The sequence below is a fragment of the Cibotium barometz genome, chromosome 46 (genome assembly GCF_041138505.1).
Source record: "Cibotium barometz isolate CiBa-2024 chromosome 46, ASM4113850v1, whole genome shotgun sequence".
In the NCBI taxonomy this organism is placed as follows: Eukaryota; Viridiplantae; Streptophyta; class Polypodiopsida; order Cyatheales; family Cibotiaceae; genus Cibotium; species Cibotium barometz.
Genome location: NC_141091.1, coordinates 7445120 through 7465181, shown reverse-complemented (window position 1 = coordinate 7465181; position 20062 = coordinate 7445120). Strand labels below are relative to the sequence as shown.

General features: G+C 48.0%; 1 protein-coding gene across 5 annotated transcripts in view; it reads right to left on the bottom strand.

The window, feature by feature from the left end:
* LOC147611834 (uncharacterized) overlaps positions 1-20062 on the bottom strand; it is a 164028-nt gene that overhangs the window by 44930 nt on the left and 99036 nt on the right. For all 5 annotated transcript variants that reach the window (XM_086783681.1, XM_086783682.1, XM_086783683.1 and 2 more), the window contains 2 exons: positions 19151-19275; positions 18744-19053 (listed from right to left, as the gene is read on the bottom strand). In XM_086783681.1, the coding sequence (XP_086639807.1) occupies positions 18744-19053; positions 19151-19275 (435 nt within the window). The remainder of the gene's footprint in view (positions 1-18743; positions 19054-19150; positions 19276-20062) is intronic.

The window sequence follows — 20062 nt, the reverse complement described above, 5'->3', positions numbered from 1 at the left end:
GTATAAAATATATCATAGCCTGAAAAGAACCCATGCTGGCCAGCAAAAGAATGCTGATTATGCTCTTGCAGACACACAACATTAGGATGAGTATTGTTTATATAATGCCATAGGAGCCTCCATTTATGCTGATTGCAGAGGCCTTGTATATTATAAGAAAAACATTTAAGAGAAGTACGCATGAAAATATGTACAAGAGATGAACAGTCCTGAAAGAGAAAGGGAGGCATCAAGCCTCTGCCATTGCCACAGGGTCTTGCTGACCCTCAAAATCCAATTCCCTGACTAAATCATCTTCTTCACAAAGTGGAATACCCTTCTTAACTGCATTGACCCATGCCTTTGAGATGGGGCTGTCCGAGGAGGTAGAAGGTTGACCAGGAGATGGAGCAGAAGCATCCCAATTGCGAGATTGGAGAGGTCTTTGTTTGAGGGACACCGTCTTCTTTGCATTCTGCCAACCCTCGTGAGAAGATGAATTATTTTCCACTAGCTTGCTTTTTCCTTTATCCTTGTTTTGGGCTAAATTAGCTTGGTTCCCTGTAGGAACTGAAGGCTTTGCTCCTTTAGCTTCAGTCTTTTCCACATAAGTCTTTTGACCTCCTTTATTAGATGGCGGAGGAATGGCAGCTGGAGGAGGCGGATGAAGGATTGAGGGACACTCAGAAGCCAGATGCCCGAACTTGTGACAAGAGAAACAAGCTCCAGCAAAAATGCCCCATTTCAAAGTGAAATATTTCTTTCCCAAATTAACACCCTCAATCTCAACTGCAATAGAAGAGGGGGTTGGTCTATCAGTATCCCATAAGATGCAAAAACGATTTTTGTTACCTGTGGGACGAGGGGGACAGATCTCTTGTCCCAATGTCATCGCTAAGCCTGAAAGCTCTGTTCTCATGTAATCTGGGAAATCAACGACTTCAACCCATACAGGGCAGTGATGTTTGATGAGATTCTGATAATCCTTATTAGGAGACCAGGGCATGATGTGCACCATTTGACGTCCAAAAAATAAAGGGGACATTTCCAGCATCTTTTGTTTTGTCAATGCATCCAAGAGATGAACTTCATAAAATCCTCTGGAGGCAAAATAGACTCCTTCTACATAACATCCACCTAGGAGAGAATTCACCCATTGTCCCACATCATTAGCCGAGGGTATTTTACCTGGAAAAAAGATGATGACTGCAGTTTGAGAGAGCTTCTTCAGAGGATGCACAAGAGAAGGCAACTTCATCTTGTAGGTGAGTTCCGGAGCAGGTAGTATCCATTCTCTTCTACTTTGTTGAAAATCCTCATTCAACATATCAAAAACATAGGAAGCATCTTCAGATGAAGGAGCTGTGGGGGGCAGAGTTTCCCTTAATTGTCTTTTAGGTTCAGGAGAAAGAGCTCTCTTGATATAAAACTTGCTTGTTTCTGCCATCGAGACTATTCGATTCAGCAGAGGGCACAGAATAGAAAAAGGGGACAGCTCTATGGAAAACTATCTTACACAGAAGGGAAAAAACAGTGACCTGTTGGAGGAGCGCACACACACACGCACACACACACACAGTCCTATACATGTACGCAGGTCGCAGAAGACAGGAAGAAGAGCAGATTGATGATGAGAAGACAACGCAACTGGGAACAAGAGAAGGGAGCGAAGAGAGCTGCAGGGCCAAAACAGACCAGGAAGGAGCCCGACACAGTCCAGGAAGAGGCGCCTCACCACACGTACTCACCCAGAGCAGGCGAGCAGATAGTCTAGGGAGCAGGCGAGCAGATCGAGGGAGCAGGCGAGCAGGTCTCCACCGTCGTTACACACCACGCACCACACACACCACACTCCACACACACACACACACACACATAAGAGCATATATTTACGCAAAGCCCTTCGTACTGAGTTTCTGTCAAACCTCTGGGGATGCATGGAAGACTTAGCCATAATGAAGCCTAGCACTAAGGGAAGTAGCAAACAGAAAGAATTAGTACAGCAAATAAGTAGTTGAAACCATAATGAGGATACATAAATGCCCTCCATGTTAGTTTATTGAAACCATATACGGGACCTTTCTCAGAGGAGCATGTATTGGAGGAAATGGATACGAAATGGATGCCAGAGAAGTACTTCAAGGACTATCCAGATATACTTTGAGCTAATGAGAAAGCGGTTGGTCCAAATGTATTTGAACTACAAGCATAGACGTCTTGCGAACAAGACAGATTCAAGAGGGAGGGATTGTACCTCTAGCCCTCTTCATTGTATATATTTTGGAATGGAATTGATCATTATTTTGTTTATATAATGATTACTTGGACATGCTCTAGTTTGGGTGGCAATGATGCCAAATAGCCCAAGTAGTACTCGGATATACCTGGAACATATGAAACACTTATACTCCGCAATTGAGGACAAGTGCGATATAAGCGGGAGGAAATGTAACTATTTGGCCCTCCTAGCTCTTTTCACATAATGAAACATGTGCCTAAATACTGGACAGGTAGATAAAAGCATGGACACAGGGACCATGAAGTTGGCACATGGAAAGCACCAATTTTGGAAGCAAAAGAGTCAAACTGAGTTGATCGAGAGCCAAGGACACCATTGGCAAGAGAAGACTGAGCCTGACCAAAAAGCTAAAAGCCACTTTTTTTAAAAGTAGCTCCAGGGCTAAAAAGCAAGGCCCGAAAGCCAAAAAAAGCAAAACAAAAGAACTTTGTCAAAAGATGAGTAATATTTTTATTATTAAAAGTTAAAAGAGGAAAAGCAAAAGCTTGGCTAGCTTTTGGCAAAAAGCAGGGCTTCCCACAAGTATAAAAGAAGCAAGAGAGTCCCTCTTGAAGCATCATCGAGAAGGGTGAGAATATCATCGATGAAGGTTTGGAAGTTTATCATCCTTGTCATCATCATCAGGCCGCTTCCGTACTCCTGTTACCGCCAATCTGTTGTGCTTCTCATTGCCGATTTACGGTACAGCTATATCTCCGCCCCCACTTGAACTGCTAATGTGCGCAGTCATCTTTGCCGCCTGGCCATCACCACCTATACGCCTGTTTGCGCCACCCATCTCTGCCTGTGCCGCCTGTCCCAGTCGCCTGCAGCACCAACCATCTACGCAACCAGCTCCAGCCATGTGCCCAGCCAGCGCTGCGCCGGCAGTCACCTGGTTCCTGTCCATAGACCCGCCATTAGGCAAAGCGCTGCGCCACCATCTATGGACCTGACTTGGTAAATACTCCCTTGTGAGGCCACTCTTTGTGGACTGCTCCTATTTCGGATTGGGCATTGAGCTTACTACTATTTCATTAGTTTCTTCGACATCTAAACGCATCCCATGTACAATTGGTGTACAAGCTAGGGATTTCTTGGACTTGGACTTGGGTTCTGATTTGGATATTGGATCTGGTAATAGCCCGGTGAGAGATTCTTGTGGGCTATCCTTGTGGTGTGCTCGGCATTAGAAATCTCATGCCTCAACATCGACTCCGACTTGGATTTCTACATCGACATATTTATTTGATTTTGTATTCATTGGTTGTATTGACCCTGGCTTAATAAGCCCGTGGATTGTTCCTGAATAAAATTCATGATAGGGAGCGGAGCCTGTTCATAGTTGCCAGGCGTTTCATGAAACATGTTTCATAAACGTTTCTTTCATTTCCAGACGTTTCAAAAACGTTTCATACAAAAAGGGGGGTACAGGATTACTGATTATCACAAAAAAAGCTCGCTGAAGCTCCTGCTCTCCCCCCCCCCCCCGCTCGCGCTGCTTGCACGCCCTTCCCCCCTTCCCTCCCACGCGCCCTCTCCCTCCCGCCTGCCCTCGCTTATGCGCCCCCCCCTTCGCCTGGCCCTCTTGCACTGAAGCGCCCGCTCCCATCTCATCGCCTTCGCGCCTCCCCTCCCCTCTCCAGCGCCCCGTCCCCCCCTTCGCCAGCCCTCTCATTCCCATTGCCCTCCCCCCCCCCCCCAAGGTTTTTTCTTCGCCGCCTTACCCCTCCCTCCCCGTCTTTTTGGTTTTTTCCGCCCCCTGGGGTTTTTTTTCCTTTTTTTTACCTTCCGCCTTCGCCATAGCTTCAGACTCTGATGGAGGCTCCTCCCGCCCCACCTCAGAGGGACTCTTTCGCAGCCCCCTCACCCGCCCCTGAGGATACCCCCATCAGGCTTTCTCTTTCGCCAGAAGAGGAAGCGAGCCTCGCTGCAGAGGTGGAACGCCTCCAGGCACATTCCACCATCTGCTGTATAGTCGGCACTCGCCCCAGCAGAGGGGAGATCTGGGATCTTCTCCTCCAGGCCCGCTTGCTTGCAGATGTGGGCAAGATCCTGGACGTTCAGCTACTGGGCCATGGACACTACCAGATCGAGTTCGAGACAGCCCAAAGCGTGGCCCAGGTCCTTGCCATGAGCCCCCTTGACATCAGGGGCGCTCGGGCATTCTTCAGACCTATGGGGCTCGGCAGGCAGCCTCCGGGACACCTGCTCAGCCCACAGAGACCTCGGAGTGGCAGCCTGGACAGGGGCGCCGTCGAGGGAGACAGCCACAGCAGCACGCCCAGAGACTGATGTAGCACAGCAGCCATAGTCTCGACATCACTGGGTTCCCGTGGAACAGCTTTGCTCCCCTCCAGGAGGAGACCCCAACGCCGACTGAGGACCAGGAGATGCTAGCACCCCCTCCTTCGCCCCCACCCCCCCCACCCCCGTCCCCCCCTCCCGCACCTTCGCCTCCTCCCGTCCCCGCTCCGGTTTCGGCAGCGGCTCCTTCTCCACCCCCTTCTCCCCCCCCCCCCCCGCCCGCCTCAGCTCCCCGGGAGGCCCTGGCAGTCCCCTGGCGCTCACCTGCAGTCCGGAGGGCTCTAAGCACCGACCTTGCTCGAGCACCGCAGAGGAGACTTACCATGCCGATTCGAGCTTCACGGATATCATCTATCCGCAGTCGGCTGAGTCGTCTCGGCACTAAACAGCGCTCGGAGGCTTTTGATTACTCCTTCACACGGCTTTTTGGAGCAGAGGGCCCCCATGAGCCAGCACCCATCAGAGTGCATGTAGTGATACCTCCGGCCCGCGGGGAAGAGGCACTTGATTCAGCAGTGGCCTTCTCATTCCCTCTCTGTGGCCAGGCGACCGGGAGTGGACCCTGGAGCTCGCTCTTAGCACTTTGAAGACTCAGGCAGTTGAGTTTTCTCACCATGTGAGCGATCTGGAGGTGACAGATGTGATAGGCCGACTATGGGAGTTGGCTCATTTTTTCTTGGATCCCGGGAGTGTGGATGCCTCAGGGATTCGTCATTTGGTCGTTCGCATAGTGGCAGACTTAGCACACGACCCTGGATATGTATGCATACACGAGGTTGCTCTGTCTGAGCGGGAGGCAGTCGCCATGGGACACAGCCCCACTGGCGCCTGATCCGTGATTCTTGCAACACACCAAGTGGGCAGATTCGTAGCTGCTCGGATGGGGACTATTCTCCATCCAAGCCGCTAGCGAAGGCCCGCCGTACGGCTGAGACAGCATCCACCTCAGCAAGTCATCCATGAGGATCATCTCATGGAATGTACAGGGCCTTGGCAGAGCACATTATATACGTTATCGTGGTTGCTTGAGGCAGGAGCTTCAGAGATGCCTGGTTGGGGGCAGTATTGATATCTTGATGATGCAGGAGCACCACTTGGGTGAGAGCAGGATCCGGAGATATGGTTCGGTGATGCCTGGTAGATGGGACACCTTTTGGTCTGCAGGGTTTGGCCCTTTGGGTGGGCAGGGAGGAGTATGTATGGTCATTGCGGATGTATGGCAGCAGGCCATTGTGGATCGCGGGATCATTGTGCCTGGTAGAGCACAGTATGTCATTCTGAGGACGCATGATGAGCTCTTTGGCATGCTCAATGTCTATGCGCCTGCCAGAGCAGAGTTCTAGACCCAGGTTACGGATGCATTGCCAGAGGCCGCACATTGGTGTGTCGGGGGAGACTTCAACATGCTTGAGGACCCGGCCGATAGGGTGCGAGGCAGTCATGTTACAGTGCACGGCACGGAGCTTGCATCTTGGGAGCGATTTTGCATGTCACTAAGGATCACTGATGCATGGCAGCATGGGACCTTCTCCCGCTCTCAGGACAGTCTTAGTTTCTCTCGGTCGGATCGCCGGTAGGGAGGGACTAATCTATCACGGATAGATCGCTTCTATGTGGGCGACAGGTTAGGGGAGCGAGGGGGCTCCGTTGGCATTCTCGCTGGCACCTCTTTTTCAGACCATGCGCCGCCGAGTTTTGAGCTGACCAGATCAGTCCGTCAGGGGTGTCCTCTTGTCCCGTTTCTTTTTCTCTTCTTTGCTGAGGCTATGAGCATGTATCTGGCGGTAGAGGAGGTTGGTTTGAGAGGACTCCAGCTCCCAGTCCGGGGGGAGGACCTGCTCGATGCTGAGTTTGCTGATGACACGGGCTTATTTTTGCATGGCCAGGAGGCCAATCTTCATCGGGCAGAGCAGTCGCTCCAGATTTTTAGTGCAGCTTCGGGAGCATTGATCAATTGGCGCAAGACAGTGGCCTTTTGGATCAGTAGCGCTCCCACTCTGGCATGGAGCCCAGACCCGGGTTTTAGATGGATTCTTCCTCCTGGCACAGTAGTGCGATATTTGGGATGCCAGATTGGACTAGATTTGTCACCTCAGCAGATGCCCCGCTTCTTCTGAGCATTCGGAAGAAGCTTTTGTATTGGAGTACAGCTCGGCTATCCTTGGCTGGGAGGGTGGTGGTGGCAAATCAGGTGCTTTTAGCGACCATGTGGTACATTACGTCTTGTTGGATCTTCTCGAGCTCTTGCATCAGCCAGGTACAGAGGCTGATCAGGAACTTTCTTTGGTCTGGGCGGGATGGTCAGCCAGCCTGGGCAAAGGTTGCTTGGGCAGTTATTACACTTCCGCTGGCCCAGGGAGGCTTGGGCATTATAGATCCAGTTGATCATAGTAGAGCCTTATTGGGGAAGCTTATTGTTCGGGGGCTGCTTCCAGGCGCACTGAGCCTTGGAAAGAGCTGCTTTTGCAGCGGCTGCAGGCTCGGGCTCCCCCAGCAGGGGGCACTTGGGCACCAGAGATACGATGGATCTTCATAGAGATGAGGAGGACAGGCCTCAGTAGAGGATGGGAGGACAGATTTGCCTAGAGCATCCTGAGAGCTTGGGAGTTGCTGAGACCGGGGCTCTCTCAGAGACCTCCTTCTTGTGTTGAGGAGCGGGCCAAACAGCCGCTCATCTGGAGCCCAGCGGTTCGCACAGAGCAGGGTCATATGCTGGGTTCTCGGCCTCGTCTAGCCTGGGGACCATTGGCGGCAGGCCCAGCACGTAGTTTTGGAGATTGGCAGGCCTTCTGCAGCCTCCCAGAGGAGATCCAGGTGGAGAGGCTGAGTCACTTCAGAGGGGGGTTGATTATGAGGGATGACATTCAGGAGGCACTCACAGAGGAGTGGTTCACGCCTCTCGAGCTAGTGGCCCCACGGTGGATGGGAGCCTTTACATAGTTGGAGATCCTGATTGCTGTCAGAGCTTGCACTGAGGATGGCAGATGCCTCTACTATGAGATCCAGGATGAGGGCAGACTTCAGAGAGTGGAGGTGGAGTCGCCTTTGGTTGCAGAGTGCATCTTTCAGAGGATATGGGTAGTGGCCGCCGCTTCTCGGAAGTGGCATATTGACCCAGACCCTGCTGATGTGCTCCCTGATTGGCGCATATGGGCATATGCAGCGCGCCCCTTGGCCCGGCTCCAGTGGGACCCTGGTGAGTACGAGTGGCATGATCCTTATGCATCCCTTGAGGCCACAAAGATCACCTTTTTCCAGTATACTGTTCGGTTGGGGCGACATTTTTTGACGGCGAGGAGGATGGTCTCTCCAGCTGCATCGGGGCACTGGCGGCTACAGGGACTCTCACAGGAGTTCCTGGAGGATTTTTAGACCCGACTCTGGGCTAGTCGACAGGCACGCAGGATCTCGACTTTCCAGTGGTGGCTGGTCGCCCACAGGGGCTCAGCAGTTGGCACCTGGCTTGTCTGCAGCGGTCTTCCGACGGCCTACGTCCGATGCGGCCACCCTCTGGAGACACAGAGACATTGCCTATGGGACTGCCCTCAGGCGCAGCAGATTTGGCTGCGGATGCTGCGCATTCTGGCCCCCCTCTCTCCAGAGGGTATGTATACGTGGGGTGCCGCTGCTGGTCGACTTCGTCAGGGCCTGCTATGGGCTATGAGACGGAGCAGGACAGTCAGGCCATCAGATTCATTAGGGGCCAGCCTCGCCTTGTTCCTTCACCGGATTTCTCGTCCGCCAGCTGGACACAGGAGAGGGATCTACAATGGGAGCTCCTCAGCAGCCTCACCATCTAGTTCACCTGGAGGGCCCGGTGTTTCAGGGCCTTTGAGGGGAGACTGGAGCCACCAGCAGAGACTGTTCGGGGGATTTGGCAGGAGTTGATTCACACCCTGCGAGGACAGTATGACCGCATCCGGGGCGACTCGGCAGATGAGGCGATCTTGCGGCGCCAGGCTTTTCACACCACTTGGCGCAGCGGCCCCTTCTATACCCTACACGCGGGGTCCCCCCGTTGGCACTACAGGCCACCTGTTTGGCTTTTCCCCCCTCCTATTCTATGATATAGCCCCTCAGTTCTTTGTACTGATACTTGTACTTTTCAGCAGCTAGGGAGAGTCTCCCTGGCTGCCTTGTTTTGTTCTCTGCTCTGTTTTCTTATGAGCAGGAGAGGATCTTTTGTAGCCCTACGGGCGTTTTTATATAACTAATGAAAGGATCTTTTCTTTGGGGGGGGGGGGGGGGGGGGAAAGGGGGTACAGGTCCCAAAATTTATATACAAGTTTATAATATGTAAAAAATATGTTGCCTTCCCTGCAAAACAATATTAAACATGCATCATTTACGCATTAAAACATGTTTACAAGCTAAAACTAAAGAATCTGGGTGACCCAGTTACAGTGGGCACCCAGCTGACCAATTAGCATATAAATAAACTGGCAACATCAAGAATCAAGTTTTGCATTCCATCATCAATAATGGCAACTACTCAATAATGGCACTCAAAGTGATCACAGAAAGCCTGAATCTTGAGCTAATACAAATAAAAAAAGAAAACTGAAGTCTGAAATACACAAAGTAAAGCATGCTGATAGATGCAATCATGCATGACAAAGAGTAAACTAGAGGAGCTTGATAGCCCCAAAGACTAGAGCCCTCAATCTGGAGTTTGGACACTCAATCCTCAGCATCCTCGATGTCCTCATCAGTAGCCTCCTCGGTAGATTCAATGTCACCCTCAGAAGAGGACAATGCTGCCTCAGTTGCCACACTCATCTCAACTATTGCACTAGTAGTAACGCCTCCTAATAATGCTGTTGTAGATGCTCGTGTGCCATGAGCAGGTGCCATCAACTCCTCATACAACATCGTATATATGTCACGCGCGGATTGGTCTATGGAACCAATCCCACCGGTCGTTCCAAACCCGTCGAATGTCCTCAACCTTGAAAACTAGCCATGAATGATCAAAGCTCTTAGCTAAAGCCTACGATATAAGTTACAACAAGAAGGCAACTAGTTGGAAGTTCAAAATTCAAACTTGGCATGTTCAGTATCTCTGATCTGTCAAGAGAGTGCATCGGTTAAAAGCCTCCCCAATCCGGTCCATGAACTTGTACAAGAGTCCAAGAGTGCTTATCTCCATGTCAGTGATGCGAAGAATACTATAGATTGGTTGAAGAGGGCTCAACAAAGCCTTTGTCTCCTTCCACCAACCTTCTTGCATCACTTTGCGTGCAAAAGCAACTGCCTTCGGGTGCTCATGGTCCTCCCAGCTCATCCACTCTCGGCAAATCATTATGCGCATGAGTCCCTGTCAGACTTTCACTACCTTCTCAACCACAATGAACATATATGCAAACCTGGTTTGTGAGGGCTTCAGAAGCTCAAGATCACTATTGGCACGAAACATTACCAAGACCTTGGGCATCTTGGTAACAAACTTCACCAAGCTACACGCAGTGTCAAAGATGTCAGCAATCCACCTAATCTTGGCAAGATCTTCAACGAGCAAGTCTAGGCTATGGGATGCACATGGAGTCCATACAATCTGTGGGACCTCATCCTCTAGCATACGTCCCATAGAGACACAGTTGCTACCATTGTCAGTGCCTACCTACACTATGTTTTGTGGGCCTATCTCCATGATAGCCTCGCGGAGCTATGACCATATAAACTCTCCTGTCACCACTGTCCCAGGCATAGATGCATCAATGGCACGCAAAAACAGAGTGCCCTTGCAAGTGGACAACAAAACATTGTACACAATCCTCCTGCGTATATCTGAACACCCATCACATAACAATGTGCAACCATACTTGCTCCAAGTGGCTTTTAATGGCTCCATCTCCACCTCCCCTACTTGTTGCTCTCTTCTTAGCTCTTTAGTGCGCAAGGTCTCATAGGAGGGTCCCTCCCACTCACATCCAATGCGGCTTATTGCCTTTTCCATCGTGGTGCCATTGGATCCTGGTACCATTGAGAATACATTGGGTAATACTTTGGATTGTGTTGTGTGATGCATGTATATTGGTATGATACGTCAAGTACTTTATTATGTGCATGGATGCACCACTGGGTGTGACTCCTGCGAGATGGCCATGAGACATATGTGGGAAGTACTTAGTGGATGTATTGTTTTGATGCATCGAGTGCTTTCGTATGCTCATCTTGTATCATCAATCGTGGGTCTTGCGGGATGCCCATGGGCGTAAGGCTTGCGAGCAGTCCTGAGACTGTTACTTCAGAGTAGGTAGAGCATTTTGAGGAGCATATTGTTTGCGAATGCATATATGTGTCATGCATATGTGTGTCATATGTAGAATGATGCATGGTTTTGTTTTTGGCTAACACAGTTAACGTGTTTCCACTTGGTTTTAGACTTTTGCTGCAGGTTCTGAAGGAACAAGCAAGAGTTGTTTGTCACTTTCATGTGACGGTGTGGCCATATTGTGCAGAATGATTGTTTCATCACCCAGATGCATTTGAGGGCCATTGCTTTTGTCACATGGGGAGTCTTTGCTCATAAGATGCCTTACTGTGCCATTGAGTGCAATCGAGGACACTTGCTATTTTTCAAGAGGGAGGTATGTCACGACCCTGTGTTTTTCTCTAGACAGTATGCAGGTGTGCACGGGGACATGGTGGACAGTGTGAATGGCATCAGTTTGGAGTTGAAAAGGAAACCCATGTGTGGACAACCCCAAGTGTGAAAGGGACAAATAGATTTTAATTTAAAAGGTTTTATAACCTTTGGTGGCCCAGGGGCCAAAAAGCTAATTTGGGAGACGCACCTCTTTCTATCTCATGCTTTTTGGTAGGTGCCTACTAAATCTGAAGTGTGCGCTTTTTCTCTATGGGAAGGGCTGACGGATTGAAGCGACAGCACATGTTCTCTCTTGGCACATGGAGGACTGGACTGCATGCTGAGGGGGCGCACATGCTCATGGAGGGGCTGGCGGCTGAAGAGACACGCCTCCTTCTGAACAGCACATGGGGCTTTCGTCTCTGGCCAGGCTGGCTGCAGGAAAATGGTGGGGAGCAGGGAGCGTTGTGTCCAGCTGGACAGCTGCAGGCAAGGGCTGGACTGTAGGCGCAGGGCTTTTCTTTATCTCCCTCTCTCCCTCCCATAGAAGGCGGCCAGGCCTGCAGGCCGTCTCAGGGGGAGGTGCTGGGCAGAACACAGGCAGGCTGAGCAGGTCTCTTGCTTTCTCTCTCTCTTGGAAGGAGCGGGCTGAAGGAGGCGCACAGCCAGGTCTGCTATGGAAAGGGCTTATGGACTGTTTCGTGGCAGTGCATGTGCATGTGGCTACGAACATGAGCGATTCCGGGACTGTTTTGAGATCCATTCGAGGACTGTGTATGGGCTGTTTTTGGTTGGCTGCAAATTCAGCTATGTGCTTGGGTTATTGGCTGCAAGTACAGGTCACTTCAATGTGTTTCTTGGCATGGGAGTGATGCAAGCTCGCATGGCTGCGTGCTCATGGAGCAGAGGGGTCTACAGTTATGGGCATCTCTATGTTTCAAGATGTTTCATGAGGGAACAGGTAACTAGATGAATGTCGTTGTTGGCACTGTTGTTGAATGGTGCTGTGAATGGTTCTGTATGGAAACAGGACAAAGGTTTCAAAGGAAAACAGGCCTAAGGGTTTCATGTGGAAATAGGTTGTAGGTTTCTGGAGGAAACACGTTTATGGTTCTTCAGGAGATAGGTCACATGCAGGCAGAAGGTTCAGGAATTGACACATGTTCGGTTGGTACAGCCTTGCTACTAATTGGATAAGGAGCAGGGAATCCATGACAGAGATGGATAGTACCCTTGGGAAGGTAGAGAGGGTTGGTACAGGTATGTCGATTGTATGGTATGTTGTGCTGTGATGCGAGTTCTCTTTTGGGAGACAGTTTGGGAGTCTGTGTTGTAATGCAGAAGCACTGAATGTGTCAGGGTGTGATGCTGTTCATAGGGTGAGAGGCTATGCATGGTTGTGGCAGCCCTGATCATGGGAGAAAGCTTCTGTATGCAGGACTCAATGTGAGAGAGTCTTTCGATGTGAACAATGTCTGGACTTGTTTGTGGATGCCGAGTGGATATGAAGCCATGATGCAGGGTCTTTGCAAGCTTCAGGAGTTCTACTGTGACGGCTGAGTTTCCAGCCTTATTGTAATCAAAGCTCTTATAATCAATTAAAGAAATACCGCAAGGGGCGCCACTGCGTTCTGGGGCCAATCGGTGTCCGTGTACTGTTTGCAGGAGCATTGCCAAGTGGAAGCATAGGTTCTCTCTCCCGTCCTACTTAGCTGGTACAGGGGCATGAGGGGAAAATCACTTTTCGAACTTCCACTAAAAGTGTTAAAATATGCAAGGTCTAACCTATATTTGCTGAGGGTAAGGTCCCTCCACCTTTATTGCTGCGAGCTCCTAGTAAAATTCTGATCCTTTGCGAAGCGGGACATGTTTCTTCTCATTTCTCCTTAGTGCCCCTCCCCCTCCTGTAACAGCTAAGCGAGATGGGGCTCTAAGACCCGTTGGCAAGAACTACAAGTTTCTATAATTCCCCCAATCGGATTTGAAAACAATCTTGACACACACCTATTAATGGTCGTAAACAAAGTGAATTGGCACAACACAAAACAAGATAGCAATGGTGAAAATAGAAATGGCACTGTAATAGGGCCCAAAAGGGTTGACTCCCGCTTGTAATATGATTGTATTATCAAGGAACTTTACTTACAAGATTGGTAGGTAATGCTTACTAGATTTACACAATATGTTTGAAAACAAATTCAAACATCTTGTGTTGTAGTAGAGGTTGAATCCACAGCTTCAGTCGTGAAGGACCTCACTCCCTAATCCCTAGTATCTTGCCACAACCAACTATTTCCTGTTGGCATCCTTACATATGCAAGTGTGTGCCAAGCCGAGTATTGGAGACTTTAATGGTCAAGAACACAAATGTAGAGTAGGTTTAGAGAGAATATAAGAAACTCTTATCCAGAATCGCTTGTGAACTAGACACACAAGTCTTGCAAACGGTAAAACAATTCACGTGAAAATAGTTACATGCATGCAAGTATGCCATGCATACGAATATGTTGGACAATCTCCTTTTCATTTAGCTTGTAACGAGAGGTCATTTCGGCCATAGACATTACGACCCCAAGCCAATTAGAATACCATATTTTGAATATGGGCACGAACCAAAATCGTCGGCCTCACATATGCAGCCTACTAGCCCTCGCGTAGACATAAGTCCCCTGCCATGAGGTGTCACTCCACATGACCCTTGATAAGTTCCCTACCATAAGGAGTCATGTCCACCTTTATGAAACTCATCCATAGGTCCAAAGCTCGTCCAAGCACATAGAATGCCCAAAATCGTCGCCCTCACATATGCAACCTACTAGCCCTCGTGTAGACATAAGTCTTCTGCCATGAGGTGTCACTCCACATGACCCTTGATAAGTTTCCTACCATAAGGAGTCATGTCCACCTTTATGAAGCTCATCCATAGGTCCAAAGTCGTCCAAGCACATAGAATGCCCAAATGGTCTGGTCTCAGTTTGCTTCCATGGCCTCCAGAAGGGTCATTTCTTTTGATGGTGCCTATTTCTTGGAGAGGGTCGAGTTTAGTTACTTCAACTAAAGGTGAGCTTCATAAGCGGGGGGCAGCTGGCTCCTTGTCCTCAACCCCTCTCAAGCAAGCGGCGACCACCAACAAGACCAGTAGGAGTGACCGATGTGCTTGTTGGTAATGGATCCGACATGGGGTCAGTGGTCACTAGCAACTTCTGACGTCGAACCATTATGGATAATTTATTATAGGATATCCTTCCAGAATCGTGGGCCTGAACCCTTCAGATTTCAAGATTTTCGTATATAAATGATTTCACAATTTTTATATGAAGGTTTTCCACGTTTTGGGAAAATACTGTAGCGGCGCTGAGTGGACTCGGCGAGCTCAGGAAGACCAACGGCCACTCCCTTGAGGCTTGGCCCCTTTGGAGCCCTACCTTTATCCCCATCCCCCTACTACTCCAATGTAATCACCCCTCCCTCCCTGCAAGGGTAGACTCCCGTGGCAGCATGTCGTGAACCCGGTGTAGACGATCATTTTCTCTTCTCCGGTCTCAACGGTCTCGCCGGAGTGAGTTGGTGCTCCTTTCGCCTGATGGGGCATCCGGTGGATTAATCTTTTTCTAGATGCCTCCTACTCGACACCAGTCCTTTAGTGCATGTCGTAGCTCGTCTCTGAGTTTGTGTCATTCTACATCACTCTTGCCCCCACCACCACAGATGTAGGCATTTTTCGATTAGCTTTTGTGTGGGTAGAGGAGGTTACTGATTTCTTGCACCTTTTGGGTGAGCTTTTGTGTGGATAGAGGTTATCGATTTCTTGCACCTTTCTGGTGACCTCTGGATTACTGATGCCGCCATTCGCCTAACATGGTTGAGTGCATGATGGAGTTTGAGACTTTCAAGTTGGAGGTGCAAGAGGTCCATCTTTTCCTTTTCTTCCACCTTAGCTTCGTTGTTTAGTAGGAGTCTTTATGCACCTTCACAATAAGAATGTATGTCGATGCGAGGCCAAAAACCACACCAGCATTTTGTGCGCATCTATGCCCACCTTGAATGCTTCAAGCCTCAGTAGACGGACTACCACTAGTCCCCATCCAAACCCGCACCTAAATCCTGTGCGAGGGTATGCTGGAGTGTGCATGGTTTGGGCAACGACTGCAACAGCAAGCGGAAGATGGTTGTGCTTGGGAGAAAGCTCCAAAGTGTTCTCATTGTGGGTACCCTTGATGTGCTCATGGTACGTGTAACTCCATGTTGTGGCCGGTTTTCACAAAACACTTGACCATTAATGCAATTAAACACTTAAATTGGCCACAACTCTAAACATATGCCACTTAATTTCACAAAAGTGTAAAAGAGAGATGTGTACACCGAACACCACATAGAGGTCGGAATGGGTCGACCCCTCTTCCCCTTGGAGAGTTTTATTATCTAAGGAGAAAAATATCATGTACAGGCTTTGACGGCCTTACTCTCCCTATAGGAGATGCTAGATTATTAATAAGCAACCATCATTTGGCCACACACATGTACTATCATCAAAAGAAGTTGTAAAATACGATGAATGTGTGTAAACCACCACTCCCCGTGATAGTACTAATCTTGCCCAACACCATGGGTCTTCAAGATGCCATATGTGATGGAAAAACTCAGCTAAAGCGAATAATACTTCCACATATATCATAAATCCAAAACACCGGTGAAATATAAACTCGAGCAACTATTAAACGGGTGAAGAACATTCCAGACAGCTTTAGGTACCATCCCAACTACTATGAACAAGTCGGGCAGCAGCATCTTGGGCAACCAAAACAAGTCGGGGAGCACCAATAGAGCTGGTGCAATAGGTACATGGATTGGTACAACAAGTACGTCGTTGGTATAGCACGTATTGTGAAAATATAGAGGATTATACAAGAAGTATAATGGCTAGTACAACAAATGTAATGGTTGGTACAACGGTAATAGTGGGGGCACAATAGGTACAATATTACAATGGTTGGTATAGCAAGTACAATGGCTCGAAAAATAAGTACCGTTGCAAGTACACTTGATATAGCAAGAATACCGCCATAGAAAAGCTAGACGTAGAGTAGAGAAAAGTGACATAGTGTAGAGACTCTTCATAGAGTGTTGTAGACAAGAATGCGAGCAACCAACATGGTAGAGGCTAGTTTGTAGCGAGACAACATGCTCAAATAAAGAGAGAGGGCTCCAATTTATAGATTTGGGGCTCTCATGAGCTAGAATGACGAGAAAAAAGCTATAATGGCAAGTGTAGAGCGAAGGTGACAAATGTGAGGTCATTTGTCTTCACTTTGTTTCAATATCTTGCCACATGCTCAGAATGACGAGAAAAAAGCTATAATGGCAAGTGTAGAGCGAAGGTGACAAATGTGAGGTCATTTGTCTTCACTTTGTTTCAATATCTTGCCACATGCTCAAAAAAATAATAATAATCCGGAAACAAGATCCTTCTATTAGTTGATAGAAAATAGCCTCAAAATGCTAGATACGAACTCGCCTCCATGTACGAAGCGAGGATCAAAGGACAAAAAAGGGGGGGAAGGATGCACTTCTTCTCTGGTTGGCCGCTCTATGAGGAGAAGGCTATCTCATACAAGGAGTGGGGGAGGGAATAACCACACAGGTGGTCTGAAGTGCCAAGTGGGCTCCCCACCACTATCTGTGAGAAAAGGACCAGGTCGCTAGAGCCTCACGAAGGCTCCCCGATACTTTCGCATACGATCAGAACCACCCTGATGCTTCACCCACTATCCGCGGAGGGTATGAATGATGTCGAGCAAGATACTCTTGATGGATTCCGCAAGCAGAGTGTGGATGCCTTCGATGGCTTCACTGTATCGAGCTCTCCAAATGTGCCATGTGGCAATGTTGGTGCAAATCTCCCATCTCTGGCTCGAACGAGGATTCCAGTGATGGGACTGGCATTGTCGAGATAAGTATGCTCCATGTACTAGTACGGAAAGAGAACTTGTCCATAGTAAAGATGCGGAGAATCTACTGCCAAACTTGTTGAGCCTTCGGGCAACCCTAAAGACAATGTTGTTCAGACTCCTAGGGGTGGCCACATCTCGAACATATTGTAAACCGGCCTGGGTCTTCAAACAAAACCAAAGGGCGGTGTGAAACAAACACTCGCACACAAAACACTTCAAAACACCTTTGAGGACCAAGAAAAGGAAAACAAACAGGGGGAGCTAGAGAGCATACCTCATACAGCAAACTGCAAACGGGCTTGCCAACAAGGTGCTCGGCAGTCGGAATATAGTCAAATCAATATGGGTATAGCCATTGCCTAAAACTTGACACGTACGATATACCCATGCTTGCCTACTAGGACAGCTTGTAGGGGGTCTCGTATATGTCCCCACACTGGCATGTTGTCGGCGAGCTTGCAAACCAAGGTTCAAGGTTGTGCTTCAAGAAAGACCACCGAAGAGGCGAGGAGGTGGAGTTTCACATGCGGAAGTTGACAGTTCAAAGTGGTTTCAGACAGACGGGGTAGATGGAGGGGCTGCCATGGAGTCGTCATGGGGCGGCAAGCCAAAGGGCACAGGCCAAGTGCCCACAAGCACAAGCCTTACCAAGGAGCTTCAAGGAAAATTACCTTGAGAGCTCAACTCACAAATGAGACAAGGAAGCCCACTGAGACTGCTACATACTTCACTAAGCAAGTGAAAGATCTACATCAACAATTGATAGGTGTGGGAGATAAGATATCCAATAACAAGCTTTCTACAATCATCATCCATGGGCTGAAGGAAGGCTATGAAGATCTTCTTCAAGGCCTCATCATTTTGAGAGAAAAACCCTCACTAAATGAAGTAGATCCTTAGGTACAAGGATCTAAGGAAAGAAGCTATGAATTGGTAGCATAGCAACACTTCAGCAAGTAGCATGACAAAGCCCTCTTCACACACAGAGGTAGAGGAAGATCAAATAATCAAAGAGGAAGAGGGAGACATAACAACTATCAGCACAACAACAGCAACAATGACCAAGGTACTCATGAAGGTACTTATTCTTCTAATGTGGTAGAGGTGGATATTCCTCTAGCGGGGTAGAGGAAGAGGTAGAACTTCCCATAACTCCATTCAATGTTATTACTGTAAAAAATATAGACATTTTGAGAAAGATTACAAGAAAAAGCAAGCTGATCTGAAGGGGAAATTAGTTACCTATGCTAAAGATGGAAGCTCTCAAAGCTTCACAAATGCCAACACTTTTTTCCCTATTGAAGAGATCACAGAGGACAATCATGTATACCATGGCATCAAGCTGGAACCATAGTGAAGCAAGCTTCCACATGCCTTCTCATGCTGAAGTTTTTTCTACGTTGGATTCTATGGCATGATGGTTTGATTTATATTGTAGATAGAACTTCTAATTATATCATAGGTAAAGGAGAAGTTTCGCTTGAGCTGAGGCGAGGGGAAAGGAAGTAGCTTGGAGATATCCTCTTGGTGCCTTCACTCACCAAGAACCAGTTGATCTTTATCTTTTCAAAAAAAAGTTTTTTCGGGAGGAGGGGGGAATGATGCGGAATGAAATACAAGATCAAGATCATTATTTTACCTATTATATGCATCGAGATAGCGTTGCTGGGTTTTTTCGGTTTCAATGGAATAGTATTGTGGCATGCGCCACTTTGCGCATCAAGGATAAACACCTGTGAGTCTTTTGTAGTCACAAACAATATTTGTGCCGTCTTCAAGTCAATTTGCTTCTTTTTTGCGCAGGGTGTCAATGGTGATCCACAGCAGGAGAAAACAAGTTGTGGTGCTGAGATTGAGATAAAGTTAAGAGAAACAATGTCTGAGGTTATGCTGGGGAAGCTTCTTCCATTGTAGATAAGTGTGTTGGTTTCAAGGTCGATAAGAGTTATCTACAACAAGCAGACAATTGTGAGATTCTTTTTAGACAGACTATGAACCAAGAAAATGTTGCATGCATTAAAAAAAATGGTAAAGCAAGAAACTTACCATGCCAGTTTCACTGCCAGCAGCTACCCGATGACAAGGAGATGAAATGACAGTGCAACAAATGGATGCTTGATGTGCGTGGAATCTCGAAACAAAGGTCCAATCAGCAGGTTTCATTTTATCACCTGATAATTACACACATAGACACTAAAATATAAATCTAAATTCATAGAACTGTAGAGCTTAATGAGCATCAGAACACTTGAATGAATTTGGCGACAAGAAAAGAGTTCAGTTGATGAATGGGTTATGGAAAGGAAAGCGTTTACAGTGGGAACACTGAGATGGGAAGCAATGCCAACCAGGTCTCTAGGTGAGACTATACTTCTCCCCCTATAATGTGTTTGCCCAGAATGGCTTCACATATCAACCATACAGGTCAATGACGCGACAATTTTGAGGTGCGCACTCCATCCTGCCTAAAATGATCCCTATTTGCACCCCCTAAGTTAGCAAGTCACATGTTGCAAATCGCATAAAAATGAAGCACACTCTTGTGATGATCCAAGTTTTCATATTTTGAGCTTCATTGTATACTGATAGGTCACAGGTTGTGATCGGTGCTGGCAGTCTGACTTGCTGATTGAAAAAATTGGCCATACAGTGTACAAAGTTCTACATGGACAGTGTTAATTTGTATGGATAGCTGGTTTTAGGTTTGATGGCTAAATCATCACACTTGGACAATGATCAAGGTTATTTGGGCTACTTATTTTCTCCAAGGGTTCTCCTGGCTACTGCAATATAGTAATTGCGTGGGTCGCGTATCTTGCTTGGTACACGTGAGGAAAGTCCGATCACTGCAGTTGGATCCCTATTCATTGGGATATACATATATAGATACATACATACATAAAAGCATATTTATAGACTACATATAATATACATGTATCTATATAAATGTGTGGGTAC